Source organism: Budorcas taxicolor, chromosome 19 (genome assembly GCF_023091745.1).
Source record: "Budorcas taxicolor isolate Tak-1 chromosome 19, Takin1.1, whole genome shotgun sequence".
In the NCBI taxonomy this organism is placed as follows: Eukaryota; Metazoa; Chordata; class Mammalia; order Artiodactyla; family Bovidae; genus Budorcas; species Budorcas taxicolor.
Window position 1 is genome coordinate 43,453,636 of NC_068928.1, and position 16,034 is coordinate 43,469,669.

The 16,034-nt window shown below is 53.0% G+C and overlaps 1 protein-coding gene across 1 annotated transcript; it reads right to left on the reverse strand.

Annotated features, from left to right (window-relative positions):
* Window positions 1-12,052: 12,052 nt before the first annotated feature.
* Window positions 12,053-12,681, reverse strand: PPY (pancreatic polypeptide). The gene is made up of 3 exons (XM_052658493.1): window positions 12,491-12,681; window positions 12,223-12,294; window positions 12,053-12,077 (listed from the first exon to the last, which is right to left on the reverse strand). The coding sequence occupies exons 1-3, from the start codon at window positions 12,679-12,681 to the stop codon at window positions 12,053-12,055; spliced, it is 288 nt and encodes a 95-aa protein (XP_052514453.1).
* Between the last annotated feature and the right edge of the window lie 3,353 nt (window positions 12,682-16,034).

A 16,034-nucleotide genomic window follows, 5' to 3' on the forward strand; every position in this document is an offset into this window, starting at 1 on the left:
TCTACAATAATGTGAACATACTTAGTGCCACTGAACCATAAAGTTAAATATGGTTAAAATAGTATGTTTAACATTATGTGACTTTTATCACAATTTAAAAAAACTTTTTAAAAAATAAATAAAATATAATTTAAAAAAAAAGAAAAAACAACCCAGGGATTTCCCTGGTGGTCCAGGAGTTAAGAATCTGCCTTGCAATGCAGGGGATGCAGGTTCAAATCCCTTGTGGGGTAGCTGAGATCTCACATGCAGCTGGGCAACCAAGCCCGCACACCACAGTCTGCAAGTAAGACCCAGCGCAACCAAAATAAATAATAAATATTTTTTTAAAAACCCAGCTCCTTCTTGTCCTCTGCCTGCACAGGCCTCAGGAGTCACGCACATGGGCATCTCACCACTGCTCACGCTGACAATGAAGCCAGAACCGGGCATCCCCTGGGACTGAGAATGTGGCCCAAAATGGAAGGTTCTGGAGGAAACAGTTGTCTGTGGTGGTTTATGAGAGAATGTAGCTATCAGGTTAAGAAATCAAGTAGGTTATATATTGACCCTTCAGTAGTAGACTAAATATTCGAATGACAAGAATCCAAATAATATTATCTTAAATTGAGGCTAGGAAACTAAACTCTGGTTGGGAAATTACTGGTATTTTGTCTTACAGGAAAGATGACATCAGCTCACTAGTTCTCACTCTGGTCTGGCCCAGGGGAGCCTCCCTCAGTGAGAGTACATAGAACCAATGGTGCAGCAGCCCCGTGGGACACAGTCTGGCAGTTCCTCAAAATGCTGAACAAAGAACCATATGATCCAGCGATTCCACTCCTAGGTGTGGACTCAAAAGAAATGAAAACCTGGGGTCCACATATAGCAGTGTTATTCATTATAGCCAAAAAGTGGAAACAAACCAAATATATATCAATTGATGGATGGATAAACAAAATGTGGTATAGCCATGAAATGGAATGTTTTTCAGCTATAAAAGTTGACTGCTGGCTGTCTAGGGCTGGGAAGGATAGAAGGCGACTGCCAAAGGGCATGGAGTATCTTTTGGGAGGTGATTAAAAAAAATACTCTGAAACTGATTGTGATGGCAACTGCACAGTTCTGTGAATATACCAGAAACCAGTGAACTGTATTCAGTAAACGGATGAATTTTATGATATATGAATTATATCTCAATGAAACCTTTGAAAGTAAAAGTGATAGTTGCTCAGTTGTCTCTGACCTTTTGTGACCCCATGGGCTGTATCTCACCAGGCTCCTCTGTCCATGGAATTTTCTAGGCAAGAATACTGGAGTGAGTAGCCATTCCCTTCTCCAGGGGGTCTTCCCGACCCAGGGATGGAACCCCTGTCTCCTGAATTGCAGGTGGATTCTTTACTCTCTGAGCCACCATCCCCCAATAAGAGTGTGAGTGGGACTGAAGCTCCTAGAAGGGGAACTTTATTGATTTCATGATGTGCCCCAGTGCCTACAACCCCTGCAGGCAGACAGGTGCTCCATAAACACTGTGCAATAAACACGCCAAGTGGGGACTTCCCTAGTGGTTCAGTGGCTAAGACTCCATGCTTCCAATGGAGGTAGCCCAGGTTCAATCCCTGGTCAGGGAACTAGATACCATGTGCCACAATTAAGACCCGATGCAACCAAATAAATATTTTTTACTAGCTTGCTGCTAGAAAAAAAGCACTCTCTGCCCCCTTCTGATGTCTATGTCAGAAGCTTGTTCTATCCCTTTTTCACTGTAATAAAACTTTTACCACACGAGAAACAAAAAAAAAATGCTAAGTGACCTCTTGAACTAAAGCAGGACCCTGAGGGCTTCCCGTCTGGGATTTTCCAGAACACTCCCCTTTGCATAAACAAGAACTGTTTTTAGAACACCTGCACCCCTACTCTGCTCTGGGATCCAGTCAAAAGGCTTAACTAGATCAGGTCAAAGCCTGTGGCCTAAGAGTGAGGTCAAGACAAAGAGGATGGAAGGACATCAAGAAGATTGAGCTACTGAGTCCCAGGCATGGGAGCAGCTCCGCCAGCCTCCCATGAGTTAGCCCAGATACCCACATCATCAAAGAGATTCCTTAAGGCAAAAGATTTGAGTCTGAAGCTCTCAGCTCCACAGGCTGTGAGGAGAGAGCTAGGCCAGCCCCCTTTGGAAGGAGTCTCTGCTGCTGCTGCTGCTGCTAAGTCGCTTCAGTCGTGTCCGACTCTGTGAGACCCCACAGACGGCAGCCCACCAGGCTCCCCCATCCCTGGGATTCTCCAGGCAAGAACACTGGAGTGGGTTGCCATTTCCTTCTCCAATGCATGAAAGTGAAAAGTGAAAGTGAAGTTGCTCAGTCGTGTCCGACTCTGTGCGACCCCATGGACTGCAGCCTACCAGGCTCCTCCGTCCATGGGATTTTCCAGGCAAGAGTACTGGAGTGGGGTGCCATTGCCTTCTCCAGCTTGAGCAAAAAGGTATTGGATGTCCCTGCCAAGCTCAGGCAAGAAGAACCAGACTCAAGAACTGGCTCCCCCATTTCTCTCCAAGGTTCTCTGATCCTTCCCCGGGCGGCTTTGGCCCCTTCTGGGAGGTAGCCTGCCCTGCCCCTCCTCCTCATCCCTCTAGGAATATTCAAAGAAGTGAAACTCACATCCTGATTTTTCATATTCTGTTACTCAGCCAAGATAGTTAACACACGTTCTCCCAACTAACCCCAGGCATCTGTTCTCCAGGCACTGGGCCCTATCCGTGGGATGGGGAATGACTAAGACACTCCCTCTGCTGGAGTTCAGGCTGGCACAAGAACCAGACGTGGGCATCACCTGTCAGCAGACCCCATAAACACCATCACAGTCACCAGAGCAGAAAAAGAAGCCCCAGGAGCCCAGGGCAGGGCAGGGAGGGGACCAGGGAGGCCTCACCAAAGCGGAATTGCCCCCGGGGCTGGGGGGCAGGGGTGTTTTACCAGGCAGAGGAGGAGAAACAATTCATTCCAGACAACCAGCAGCACAAGCAAAGGAGGAGGAATGTGAAAGTGCGAGGCTGTCTAGGAGACCGTTGGAATGTAGCAGGCAGAGGGCTAGACAGGTGCAATGAGCCAGAAACAGTGGGAAGGTGGCTGAAGAAAGTGGACTGAAATGCAAATGGCGAGAACAGGGGGAAGATAAACAAACTGTGATACATCTCACAAAGGAAGAGTACCATCCAACAAGAAAAGAGAACAAATGGCCAAGATGCCTAACACTACACAGAAATGTCAAAAACGTCATACTGAATGAAAGAAGCCAGACACAAGGAGAACACACTGTTTGATGCCATTTATATGAATGGTGAGGGACAGGGAGGCCTGGCGTGCTGCAGTCCATGGGGTTGCAAAAAGTCAGATATGACTTGGCGACTGAACAACAATAGTATGATGGCAAAACTAAAATAAAATAGGCAACACTAACCGATGGAGATCAGATCAGCGCTGGCCTGGGGCCAGAGGAACTGAAAAGGAGCAAGAGGGAACTTGCTGGGGTGGCGGAAATGTTCTGAATCTATGTGGGGGTGACTACATATTTGTCAAAATGCATTCTATTATATATTTAAAATGGGCAGATTTTTGTGTTTAAATTCTTCTATAAAGTTTTTACAGGTTTTTCTTTTTCTTTTTTTTTTAAAGTAGGTTTGAGTTCCAATTGTGAAGGACTTGAGTTCAAATTGTGAAGACATCATGCTAAGAAGATTAGACTTTATCCAGGAAGTAATGGCAAGTTTTTCAGTTTTCTTTGGTTTGGTTCTGTTAGGTAGGTAGAATAGGGGAAAGGAGTCCAAAATGGCAGTGGCTAAAAGACAAGGAAGGGAAAAGCCCGCAAAAATAGAACAAAAGAAGGTCCGAGGACCGGAATGAGGACCTCAGGTAAAACAAACAACACTCCGGGCTGGCCCAATTTACACAGGACAGGCCCAGGGAGAGAGAAACGTAAAAATAGAGGAGCCAGAGCTAGCTGTCTCTCTCTCTCTCCTGCACACTGGGGCGCTCTTCTCCTCGTGTCTTTGGATCGACGTGCCCTCACGCCTCGAAGATGGATTTTCCTGCTATCTTCTAAATAAAATAGAGCTGTGACACTGATTTGTCTAAGAGCTGTAACAGGGTCCATTCGAGACCTGAGAGCTGCGACACGGTCTATCCAAGACCTGAGAGCTGCGACGCGCCGAGGGGCTGTAATGTCCGTCCCTCCAGATCTCTGTTGCGACGAGACCAAGAGCTGAGGAACGTACACTCGTGTGACAGCTCATTAGCCGCTCAGGCGCGTTGGACTCTGCGTCCCCATGGCCTGTAGCCCACCAAGCTCTTCTGTCCATGGGATTCTCCAGGCAAGAATACTGGAGTGGGTTGCCATTGCCTTCTCCAGGGGATCTTCCTAACCCAGGGATGGAAGCCAGGTCTCCAGCACTGCAGGCAGATTCTTCACCATCTGAGCCACCAGGGAAGACTTTGGTTGCAAGTAAAAGTCCAACTCAGGCCAGTTTAAGCAAAAGAGGGAATTTCTCTGAAGGGTCTGGGGGCGACTCACAGAATTCAAGGCAGATTTGTAGCTTAACGCCTGAGGAGCTTCCTCTCAGCTTTGCTTCCCAATAACCCCGTGACCTAGCTGTGTGTACCGGCCATAGCTGAGCACGTCATGCTCAGAGAAGCAAAGTGACTTATCCAGGAACACACAGTTAGTAGGCAGCACAGCAGACTTGGAGCCCAGGTCAGTCTGATGCCGATGCCTGTGTCTGGCCTGGAGGAGCAGGGAAGCAATCACTCGAAAAGGCCCCTGGGAAAAACAGCCAAGCAGATGGAAGGAGACTGGGGAGGGGAGGGGTACAGAAGGTGACCAGCCCCCCTGCGGGAGTTAGGAGCACTAGATGGGCGAAGGAACTGGGAGGCAATGGAGCGGGACTCAGGACAGCAGATGGTTGGAGGCCTGACGGAAAGACAGGCATGTACCTGGCTAGGGGCAGCTTTCCAAGAAGATGGGACTGCTCCTCCAGATCCAATTAGGTAGGTCTCAGAACTTCTCTGACTGCTCAAATGTGAAAGCAGTTAACAACGCCTGCATGGATCATCAAAATTATAGCTGCTGTACCAGAATGCTCCTCCTGGTGGCACTGAGCAGCTGCAATGTTTATCAGTTATCAGTATGTAACTCTATACTCACAGAACTACTGTTATTGATAATAACACAGCGTTCTTTAGGCCTCCTCCCCCAACCTGCTCACCCCATCGAGCATTTTCTTTTATCCTGGCTAAGGAAGGAGGGGAGTCGAGCATCAGCCCTCAGAACTTGAGGGTTCCTGGAATGAACTGAACCCAGAAGAGTGAGGGACTGAAGGCCCTGGTGCCTGAGGAGGAGCCCAGGGATTTGTAAGGGCAGCCTGGGTTCTCACAGCCAGCGCTACAAGAAGACACATATTGGAGCTCTTTTGGAGACAGGGTATCAGAGCTGGGCTTGTGCGTGCATGCTAAGTCACTTCAATCATGTCCAGCTCTCTGTGACCCCATGGACTGCAGCCCGCCAAGCCCCTCTGTCCATGGGATTCTTCAGGCAAGAATATTGGAGTGGGTGGTAATGCCCTCCTCCAGGGGATCTTCCCAACCCAGGGATTGAAACCATGCCTCTTCTGTCTCCTGCATCAGCAGGCAGGTTCTTTACCACTAGTGTCACCTGCGAAGCCCCAGGCTTGTGCCTAAGTGGAATAAATAATAGCCTGTTTGTTGGGATTTGAGGTACACTGGCCTCTAGATCTCACCTCTCATCTGTACTGTGGAATTTTATCATAGGAATCTCATTTCTTCTCCTGGAGATCCTTGGCTCCATGCAAGTGTAGTCCTGGTCTCACTTGGCTACTGAGCCATCCCATAAATTTCTATTATGTTGACACTGAGTTTCTCACCACTTCCCCTGAGGGAGAAAGGCAGATGGAGGTTGGGGGAGTGCGGGAGCATATCTCGGAGTGGGAGGCCTCATACTGGCTAGTCGCTTATTTATGCCAGGAGTTGTCCAAGGGCTTCAGCTGCATCATCGGACTCAGTTTTCACAACAGCTCTGTGCTGTAGGTGTAGCCAGCTCCATCGCACAGACAAGGCTGCGGAGGCTCAGGGGAAATAATGTCCTTTGATCACGGTCACATGGCCAGGAAGTAGTGAAATCAGGATTCCTACCCAGAAGCCCCTATTCTTCCTACTGTGCCCCTTCTGGGGATAGGGTAGGCATGAAAAAGCATCAGTCTATATTTCACAACCTTACCCCAGAAAAGCAGCAATGCTGAGCAGTTGGAGAGGCCCTGACAGGTCCAGACAGCCAAAACTCTGTGACCCGAGGCAACCTAAGACCTGAGTTCCTCCTTCAAGCAAGTAGCCAAGACCAACCACCCTTCAGAATGCTCTGCGGATCATACAGCAGGGGCTCCAAAGTGGCTGAGCAGTCCAGAAAATCCTCCAGGATGAGCAGAGAGGTCTGTGATCCTGAAGGCAGAAACCTCAGCTTCACTGCCACCCACCTCCCGAGGCCAGAGGCCCAGAAGCCAGCAGCTGAGGCCTCACAGTAGCCCTGTGGGGAAGGGAGGCACCCTGGAGGCTGCTAGAAGGTAAGGGGCACCTAGCTTCCCTCCTGTGCTTAGTCGCTCAGTCGTGTCCGACTGTTTGCAACCCCATGGACTGTAGCCCACCAGGCTCCTCTGTCCTTGGGGATTCTCCAGGCAAGAATACTGTTGTGGGTTGCCATGCCCTCCTCCATGGGATCTCCCCAACCCAGGGATCAAACCCAGGTCTCCCGCATTGCAGGCTGATTCTTTACCATCTGAGCCACCAGGGAAGCCCTCCTATCCCTGAAAATAGCCTCTGGGAAAAGCACTGCCCCCTCTCAACCCCAGGGACAGATCCTCCCTGGGATCTGTAGGCTTGGAGCAAAATTACCTTACTCCCCAGTGCCTCTGCCTCTGCCACCCACACCTCTGGGCCTCTGGCAGGGACTGTGCCCTGCTCAGGACAGCTGACAGCCCATGTGCTTCCACCCCCAGCCTCTCCCTGTTCCCAATTCTCAGGTTATGACACAGGGCAGGAGGAGGGGTGGAGCCTTAGAGGGAAAGAGGGCATGGATGCCGAGGAATATAAAGCGCCAGAGAGGTCCTGGGCAGAGATCCTTTTGCCGTGCCGCTCTGCACCTGCCCAGCACCATGGTAATGTCTGGTGGTCCCTGTCAGCTGTGCTCTCCTGGAGCTTGGGATGGAGACTGGCACTCAGAGGCCCTCCTCAAGCCATTGAGGGCATGAAGGAGTGAGGCCAGGGCAGCCCCCTCTGCCAAGACAGCTGCCAGGGTTGCCTGCTTTGGGTGGTGGGGAGGAGGGGAGTTCCTGGCCAAGAGAGGGTTAACGGTCTCACAGGCTCCAGCCATAAGCAGCATGTATATGGGCATCACAGTGTATCAATCACTGGATCCGCACAAAATTCTCTGTGTGTGACGGGTGTTCATGGGACTCTTGGACTATCATTCCTGTATGCAACTGTGTTAAGTCTTTCATTTAACATGTACTATTGAGCACCCAGGATTCCCTGGTGGCTCAGATGGTAAAGAATACGCCTGCAATTCGGGAGACTCGGGTTCAATCCTTGGGTGGGGAAGATCCCCTGAAGTAGGAAAAGGCAACCCACAACAGTATTCTTGCCTGGAGAATCCCAGGGGACACCTACTAAGCGTCAGGCATTGTTCTAGGTGCTTGTGATACATCAGTAAACAAAACAGGCAAAGGGCCCAGTTGCCCATCCCCTTAGCTGCCAGGTGCTTACACTGGTAGAGTGGTTACCACTGAGGATTTACTCATTTAAAAAAAAGGCATAGAATATAGTAAGTTAGAAGTTCCAAGAGAGGGAGAATAGAACAGGATGAAGAGATGAGTTGCAATGTTAAGTAGGGGCATCCCAGTAGGGTCCATTAGAAGGTGAATTTTGAGATGATTTTTGAATTTTGAGCTGAAGGAGGGGAGGAAGTTGGTCATATGGATACGTGCAGGAAGGCTCCAGGCAGAGTGAATGGCATGTCTGACACTTTTGGGGAACAGCAAGGAGGCCGCAGAGCCAAGGGTGAGGCGAAAAGGAGTTGCGGAAGAAGTCAGTGAGGTCACGGAGCTGGCCAATGGCTCTATACCATCCCGGTGTGTCCATCTCAGGGTGTACCTCCCAGTCCATCGCCAGGGTCCCCGTGTACCTGGTGCTTTGTGTCCATCACTGTGCGTGGCCAGGTGTGCACCATTCGGCCTGGGTACCTGGAAGTCCCTTATGGCGCTCGTGTACCTGACTACGTCCCAGGTCTCGGGTCTGGACGTCACGTGACCGCCCCTCCTCTGTCTGCCCCGCCCCCTCTAGCCCACGGCTCTGCGCTGCGCGTGCGCACTAGCCCTGGTTTGCCTAGTGGTGCTTCTGCGACCGGACGGGGCCGTGGGGGAGGAGCTGCAAGCACCACAGCATCGGATGTCCCGGGCCGCCCGTTGGCTGTCCAACTTAGGCCAGTTCAACAAGTACATAGAGAAGCTCTTCAATAGCAGGTGGGCAAGGGGGAAGGGAAAGGGATGGAAGGAAACAGACACCAGCTGCCCCCCTGGCCCACCCCACCCCACCCAGCTCCCTGCTCATCGCAGCCGGGAACTGGGCTCGCAGAGCAGCCCCGTGGCTTCTGAAAAGACGTGTTCCTCAGCATGAAGTCCAAGAACACCAAGAACTCTAGTGACGTGAACCCCAGGAACAGTACGAAACCCCTATCAGCGAACGCGACGAAACCTCTGCCAGCGAACGCGACGAAACTCCGCGGACGGAAAACCACGAACCCCTAGCCGCGGAACACCCCGAAACCCCAACCACCAGCCTCCTCCCAGGGCCCCAGGTAGGAGAGCCTGGGCCCGGCTGGCCCCAGTCGGGGTCCTCGGAAGTAGGGGCAGATTGGGCGAGAGCGAAAGGAGGGCTGGGGGGACCCAGGGGATTCCCGGGGACTTCCTTCTCCAGGCTGGGCTTTGACTTCCGAAGTTTAACTCAAGTCTCCCCGCCCATCGACCCTCTTTATACTATGAGAGGGGCCCTAACTCCTGCCCAGCCCGCCCTCAGTGAGAACAATAAAGAGAAACGGAATCTCTGTTGCTTCCTTGACTTCTGTGAGCCCTGGGCGGGAAGGGACCTGTCCTTGGAGGGGAAAGCGGGGTTCCTGGAGCTCCTACCGTAGGAAGGAAAGACCTGGGTTTAGGGGTCTTCCCTGCCTCCTTCCTGCAACCCATCCACCTTCCCGCAACCCCAGGCACTTACACTACTTGGGGGTTGGGGAGGCGGCTGTGGAGGCCCTAGCCAAGAGGGTTTGATTTTGGACGGGATTGCGCTGCTCCTTCCGTCTTGCTGCGGCTTCTTCTTTGCCTTTGGACATAGGGTATCTGTGGCTGGGAAAGATCGCGGGCAGGAGGAGTAGGAAACAGAGGATGAGATGTTTGGATGGCATCACCGATTCAATGGACATGAGTTTGAGCAAACTCCAGGAGATAGTGAAGGACAGGGAAGCCTGGCAGTGCTGCAGTCCATGGGGTCGCAAAGAATTGGACTCAACTGAGCAACTGAACAGCAACCAAGAGGGAGAGCATAGGTGAGGGAAGTGGATCCCAGCCACCTCAGAGGAAGGGCTCCAGCCAGATTTAACACCCGCCCCCCCTCAAATTTCTACACAGAGCAGGGCAGCCGTGATGCCAGCCTGCAAACAAACAGCACCCACCCACCCCACCCCCCACAGTGTGCAGAGCATAAGTCCTGCCTTGGCTTCGGGGATCATCTTGGCCCCTCTGGCTGTGAGCAGAGCAAAGGGAAGGCAGGAGCTTACCTAGGCCTGTCCCTAAGAAGCTGTCTCCTCTGGGGGCTGGGGACCATCAGAGAGGCCTGGGCAGGGGCAGAGGCCCCATCCTCATCCAACTCTCACACAGGGATGTTCTGAGTAGAGTCCCAATTCCTGCCTCTGGGAAGTATCTACACCTCTCCCCACTCAGAACCCATCCCCTTAGCTGCCAGAGAAAATTCTGGGACTTCCGGCTCCATCATCCAAACTGTTCTTCTGCTGAAACCAGCATTCCTCCCAGACGCCCCCTTGCCTGAGCCGTGCGCTTGCCCAGTGTGGCATCCTTGCTAGCCCTTTGACTTTTAGGGCCTAGGTCCACTTTTGAGTTGTTAGCACAGCCAGAACTTGAGGGGAACCACGACTCTGGTGTCATTGCCATGCATTCAGTATGAGGTGCTGAGCCCAGGAAAGTGGATCCCCTCATTCCCCAAACCCACAGGCTTCATCCCTTCAGGCAGAGCTTGTGAGAGAAGCAGAAAGAGGCATTCCAGGAACCAAAAAGATTTGCATTCTCTCACTTCTTGCTCCCAGCCCCACCATGACAGTCCCTTATCCACAGGTGCTCCTAGGCCAGGAAAAGAGGAGAGAGATGAGGTCACTCCCTCTCAGTCACACATAGACACACATCCCACCTGCCTTATTCAAGATGCCCGAGAAGAGGAGGGCTGGCAAAGGCCACTAAGACCCCTCCGCAGCCCATGCCTCCCCAGGCAGAGTCCGGCTTCTCTCCCTCCCTGAACTGGAGCGTGCAGACCACAGATTGGTCTCCTGGAGGTGGCCATCACTCAGCTAATCCAACCTCCTCCCTGTAAGGTCAGCTTCCTCCTGCAGCCTCCCTTCTGCTACTTGGCTTGCCCAGGAGTTCACTGCCTCTCAGAACAAGTTCTTCCCAGCTTTCTGGTTCTTCAGTGATGCTTCCTTACAGTCAAGGAATGTCTGCCTTCCAGAGCCCTTTTCTGGAGGCACGTGGAGGTAACTCTAACCCTCCGTAAGCTGAAGCTGTGTTTGTTTGAAGACCAGTCATCCCTCTGCTCATGTCTTTCCGCCACACTTCATGGAAACAGCTGCTTGGCTGCAAGTCTGCCCCTCAGAAGCTCTGGTCTGCTGAGCGCTTTCCTGGGTTAAGGGCCATGCTAAAAACTTCACGTGCGTCATTTCATGTCCTGCTCACTACAACCCTATCATTCTTTCCATTTTACAGATGAGGAACCTGAGACTCAGAGAGGTTATGGATCTGCCCAAAAGCACACAGAGGGAATATGGCCAATCCGGGATTCAAACCCAGGTTCATCTGACTCTAAAACTGATGCTGTGTCCCTGTATTGGATTACCATCTGCTGCCCGACTTTGGACAAAATGCTGGACCTCTCTGAGCCTCGGTTTCCTCCTTTGCAGAGTGAGGATTACAGTATCTCCCCCCTCACAGAGTTGTTGAGAGGGTTAAATGCCCCTGGCACACAGACGCTCATTTTCCCAACAATTTCACATGACACTATCTCCAGACCCCTCCCCATCTCTGTCCCCCTCTTCCGGCCATGCTTCTGCTGTGTGCTGTGCCTGTGAGGGGCCACACTTCAGCCCATCATGCACAGTGACCCACCTCTCACCGCCCCAAGGAGGGCAACTCCAATGGCCCCGATGTAAACCGTGACTGTCTTAACCCCAGCTGTTCCTCTGGGCTGGACTCTCTCTAGGACAAACTAGTGCTTCACCTACTGCCTAGGCTATAAGAACACATTGGTGGGGATCCATTTGGGGGCAGGGCTGCCATCAAGCCAATGATTGGGAGGGTCTACAGGTGTGAAATGGGACGACTGAAGTGTCACTGACTTTCTGAATGACCTTGGGGGAGTCCCTGTCTCCCCCTGGGCCACAACTTGCCCCTCTGTGAAGTGGACAGGATGAATTAAATGGCTCTGATGACCCTCCAGACATTCTGGATCCATCATAACACCCTCAGTTCCCTTCTCTCTGCCTGCCCCTTTCTTCCTGTGCATTTGGCCTGCTCCTGCCCCAACCAGGGGTCCACAGAGACACAGAGACAGTGAGGCTAAGAACTTTGATTTGCTTTATTTAGCCAATATGGAAGCAGGGAGCAAGCCACAGCCAGAGCCAAGGGTGCAGGTGGGAGAGCTGGGCCAGCCTCACCCTGGAGTCAGAGGAGCAGGAGGTGGCATTATGAGTCCATTGTACTGATCTCCCTGCAAGAAGAGGGCAAAACATGGCAGTGTGAGTGAGTAGTCCTTGTGCCCTCTGGAGACCTCAGGCACCTGTTCTCCCCCATTCTACACACCCCCATTTCCTGCCCCATGCATCTGGGCACACAGGACAAAGAACAAAACCCACCTGGGGACCGCTGAGTGGGGAGACCCACACTCCAAGAAGTCCAGCGTGCCTTCTTTGTCTCTTTTCCCATACCTGGGAGGGGAGAGACAGCTGGGGCCATCCCTATGGCCAGGTACCAGTTCACCTGCCTCATGCCTACCCCTGGGCACCATCCTGCCCAGGGCACAGGGGCCTGGGCCGGACTGTAGAAATGCTCTGCTCCCGAAGAACATGGAAGTGGCTGGGCCTGGGGTCTTGGCTGGGGCCTTTCTCCCCGTCTCACACTCACCTGGGCCTGGTCAGCATGTTGATGTATCTGCGGAGCTCAGCCGCATACTGGGCCATTTGCTCTGGCGTGGCATTGTCCCCCGGATCCTCTGGCTCCAGCGAGGCTCCCAGGGCCCCCAGGGGTGGCTGCAGCAACAGAGCCACGCACGTGGACAGAAGGAGCAGGAAGAGGCAGCGGTGCGCGGCAGCCATCTGAGGAGCCAGGGCCAGGGAGACAGAGGCAGCATCGCGCCCACCCCGCCCCGCTCCCCGTAGCCCATCGCCCGTGTCTCCAAGCCTGGAGACCAAGGGGCAGAGCAGAGGGCTACTGGGAGCTCGTCACCCCACCTCGTGGATCTGCCCTGGAGAGCTCACCAGCCCCCTCTTCAGAGCAGAACAGCAGCTGGAGCTCAGCTAGGGCCTCGGCAAAGCAGAAAAGTGTAGCAGAGAAGTGGGGGGTTGGGACTTGGGTAGGAGACCCAGGACTCCAGACACCCAGGGCCTGATGGCTCTGAAGAGGCAGCTACGGGTGACAGTTGGAGGGAAGGGGCTGTGGGAAGTAGGGGTGCTCCAGCTCCCCTACAGGGTGGGGGCACACAGAAGGAACTTGTGAACCAAGGGGCAGAAATCCACAGCCTTCCACCCCACTTTCCCTCAGCCACTCTGCCAGGGGTAGACACGCAGATGCAGGTCCTGGAGAGGACACCACAGCCCGTGTCACCAGGAGGGATGGCCACACACACGGACTTGTGTTCACAGCCACCACCCCCTGCCCGGCGCACACCTGCAGGCTTCTAGCCAGCAGGCTGCTCTCCCAAAGTAATGGATTTGTCCAAGTGTAGAGCTAGACCCAAGCAGGACCTCAGGCCTCTGGAGGCCCCCAGCCCTGCAAAGCACCATATCCTTCCACACAACCCACCCTTGGCCCCTCTGAGCCCCCCGGCCCCAGAGCTAGGAACAGGCTGAGCCCACTTACCCTGAGTCCTGAGCGAGTGGGCGCTGGACAAAATCAGTGCCTGCCTCAGGCTGGATGGACCCCACTCCGTCCTTGACCACGGCCCTTTTATAGTCCTCAGCCCCCCGAGTCCCCGCCTCCTGTCAGCCTCTCTCCCTTCCCAGCCCTCACCCCCTCCTCCCACCATCTCCCTGGTGCCTGCAACGCCAGCACCAGGACCAGGGACAGGAGGGGGACAGGGCAGTGTTGTGGGTGTCACACTGGCAGCATAATGGGTTAAAGTGGGCCACGATCAGTCTCCTGCAGGCCCCCGTCTGCCTTCGGGCGCCAGAGCAGGCTTAGTTCAAGAAGGATGGGGTCCTGGGAATGCAGGATAACTGAAAGGTTCTGATTGCAGAACTCAGAACAGCCCTGCCTGCCTCCCCAGGGTTAACCCAAATACTCAAGCAGATTCCCTCTGGGCAGAAGATTGAGGCTGTGGCTCTGAGACTCCAGGGATGAAGGCTGGAGACTCAGGAATTCCTGCGCATCTGTGATTAGAACAAGATGGAACGGGAGAGATGCCTCAGGGAACCGGGAAATGCGGAAAGGAGTGGGGACCCAGGTAGGGAGAAACCTCTCCCCGGATAGCAGATAGATGCACAATGAGAACTGGTGTGCCTGTTCTTATTCCTGGGTAGGGAGGCCAGTATCTGGTAGCCATTTCCCAGTGCCTCCATTCCAAGATAAAGATAAAAACCAGAATCACTTGTACAGCCTTGAATTTTCTAAAGTGCTCCCAGCTCAATCACCTCAGTGAGTTCCTACAACAATCCGTTTTACAGATTCAGAAACTGAGTCTCAGAGACATTAAGTAACTAGCCTCAAGCCACGTAACTAGTCGGTGGAGATCCAGGGTTTGAAACAAAGTCTAATTCCAAAATCTGTGCTCTTTTTTTTTTTTTTTCTGAGTATGGCTGTTAAAGTATTGCTATAATTTCCCACTTTTTGACTAAGAAACATGAGGCTCAGAGAGGCAAAGATACTAGCCCAAGGTCACACAGCTGTCTAATACTCAAGTTCTGACTTAGATTTCCAACCCCACCAGTGCCAGCAAACCACCACCACCTCCCCCCGCCCCGCCCCTGCCCTGGTCCCAGGAGCCTCTGAGTCTTCCCTGCTCAGTGTCCCTTCCCCCACCCCTGGCTCCCTCCCCAGCTCAGGGGTAGGAGCATAACTGACTGTGTCTGAATGACTCAGTGAAGCCCTAGTAGTGGGCAAGGGACTTCTCACCCCTGAGGTTCTGCCATTTCAGATCACAACACCAAAAGAGTGTGTTGGGAGAGGACCATGGGCAAGGGTGGGGTGGGGATGAGGACTGGAGGTGATGCTGCACAGATCCAAGCTTTGATTTTCCTCATGGTAATGAGGATAAAGGAAGGCTCAGGAATTGCCAGAGTTCTGCCTTCCTCCTCTCAATTCTGATTTCTGGCAACAAGAACAATAACGCTCCACCCAATTCCACAAAGCAGAATAGAGATCGTTCTGTCTCCAAAAGCCCTGCTGGCCCTTCTCTGGGCCTCGGGGTCCAACTTGATAAAATGAGGCTGGTGAATTAGTGGCTGGTCTCCTAATGGCTGGAGCTGCCCAGGTGGCACCTGTGGTAAAGAACGCACCTGCCAGTGCAGCAGACATAAGAGATATGGCTTCGATCGCTGGGTCATGGAGAGTCCCTGGAGGAGAGCATAGATACTCACTCCAGTATTCTTGCGTGGAGAATCCCACAGACAGAGGATCCTGGCGGGTTACAGTCCATAGGATCGCGGAGAGTTGGACATAACTCAAGCGACTTAGCATATACACCCCAATAGGCGGGCCTCTAGTGAGGCCGGCAGGGGCTGCAGGCTGCCACCAGGGGGCGCCAGGCTCCAACCATAGTACAAAGGGCCCGGGCTCCCGCAGGACTTCAGCTGCTGTGGGACCGGTTATGGCCATTACCCAGGGCAGGTCCCAGCCCCTGTGGACAGATGGTAGATCTGGCGATTGGCTCAAAGCTGAGGCCATCTATAGTTGCGTCCTGTCACAGAGGTAAACAGCTTTGTCAGTGCCTACAAAAACGACAGTTACTCTACAATGTCAGCAGAACCTACAGCTTTCATTTTTCTCCGTTGTGAACAAGAGATTCTTCTTCTGGACCCTCTCAACGATGCTGTGACAACTGAGGAGGAGTGGGCAGTGGATGCGTTTTCTCAAACGTATGATCACATCCAGACTGGGTGATCCTTCTCACTCACCTTCATCTGTTCCCAGGGCTTGCCATGGAGCTCTGCTTCGAGAAGCACCAAGGACGTACCTGCAGACAGACTAAGTGAAAGCGGTCCGCCTCCCCTGCCCAACCCCACGCTCTCTGGGACAGGGACGGTGGCCACTGGGCAGTGTTAGGATGGAGTGAAGGCTGCAGTAAGACCAGGAGAGGAAGACCCCAGAAACACCTGAGGCCACAGGGCGAAGGTGGTCCTTACATACAGGACTGCAAAGGCAGGAATGCGATTAGCTTTACATACCCCCTCCGAAAATTCCTCCAAAGCAGCCTGGGCCAACTCTTAGGCCACTGTCTTATTCTCACACTGGG

What these genes read in the sequence shown, in the direction of transcription:
- PPY (XM_052658493.1), bottom strand. Translation starts at nt 12,681, where the DNA reads ATGGCTGCCGCGCACCGCTGCCTCTTCCTGCTCCTTCTGTCCACGTGC. An exon ending in AACATGCTGACCAGGCCCAG is followed by an intron (nt 12,295 to 12,490) that starts GTGAGTGTGAGA and finishes CTCCCCTCCCAG; the next exon opens with GTATGGGAAAAGAGACAAAG. An exon ending in CCCCACTCAGCGGTCCCCAG is followed by an intron (nt 12,078 to 12,222) that starts GTGGGTTTTGTT and finishes CTCTTCTTGCAG; the next exon opens with GGAGATCAGTACAATGGACT.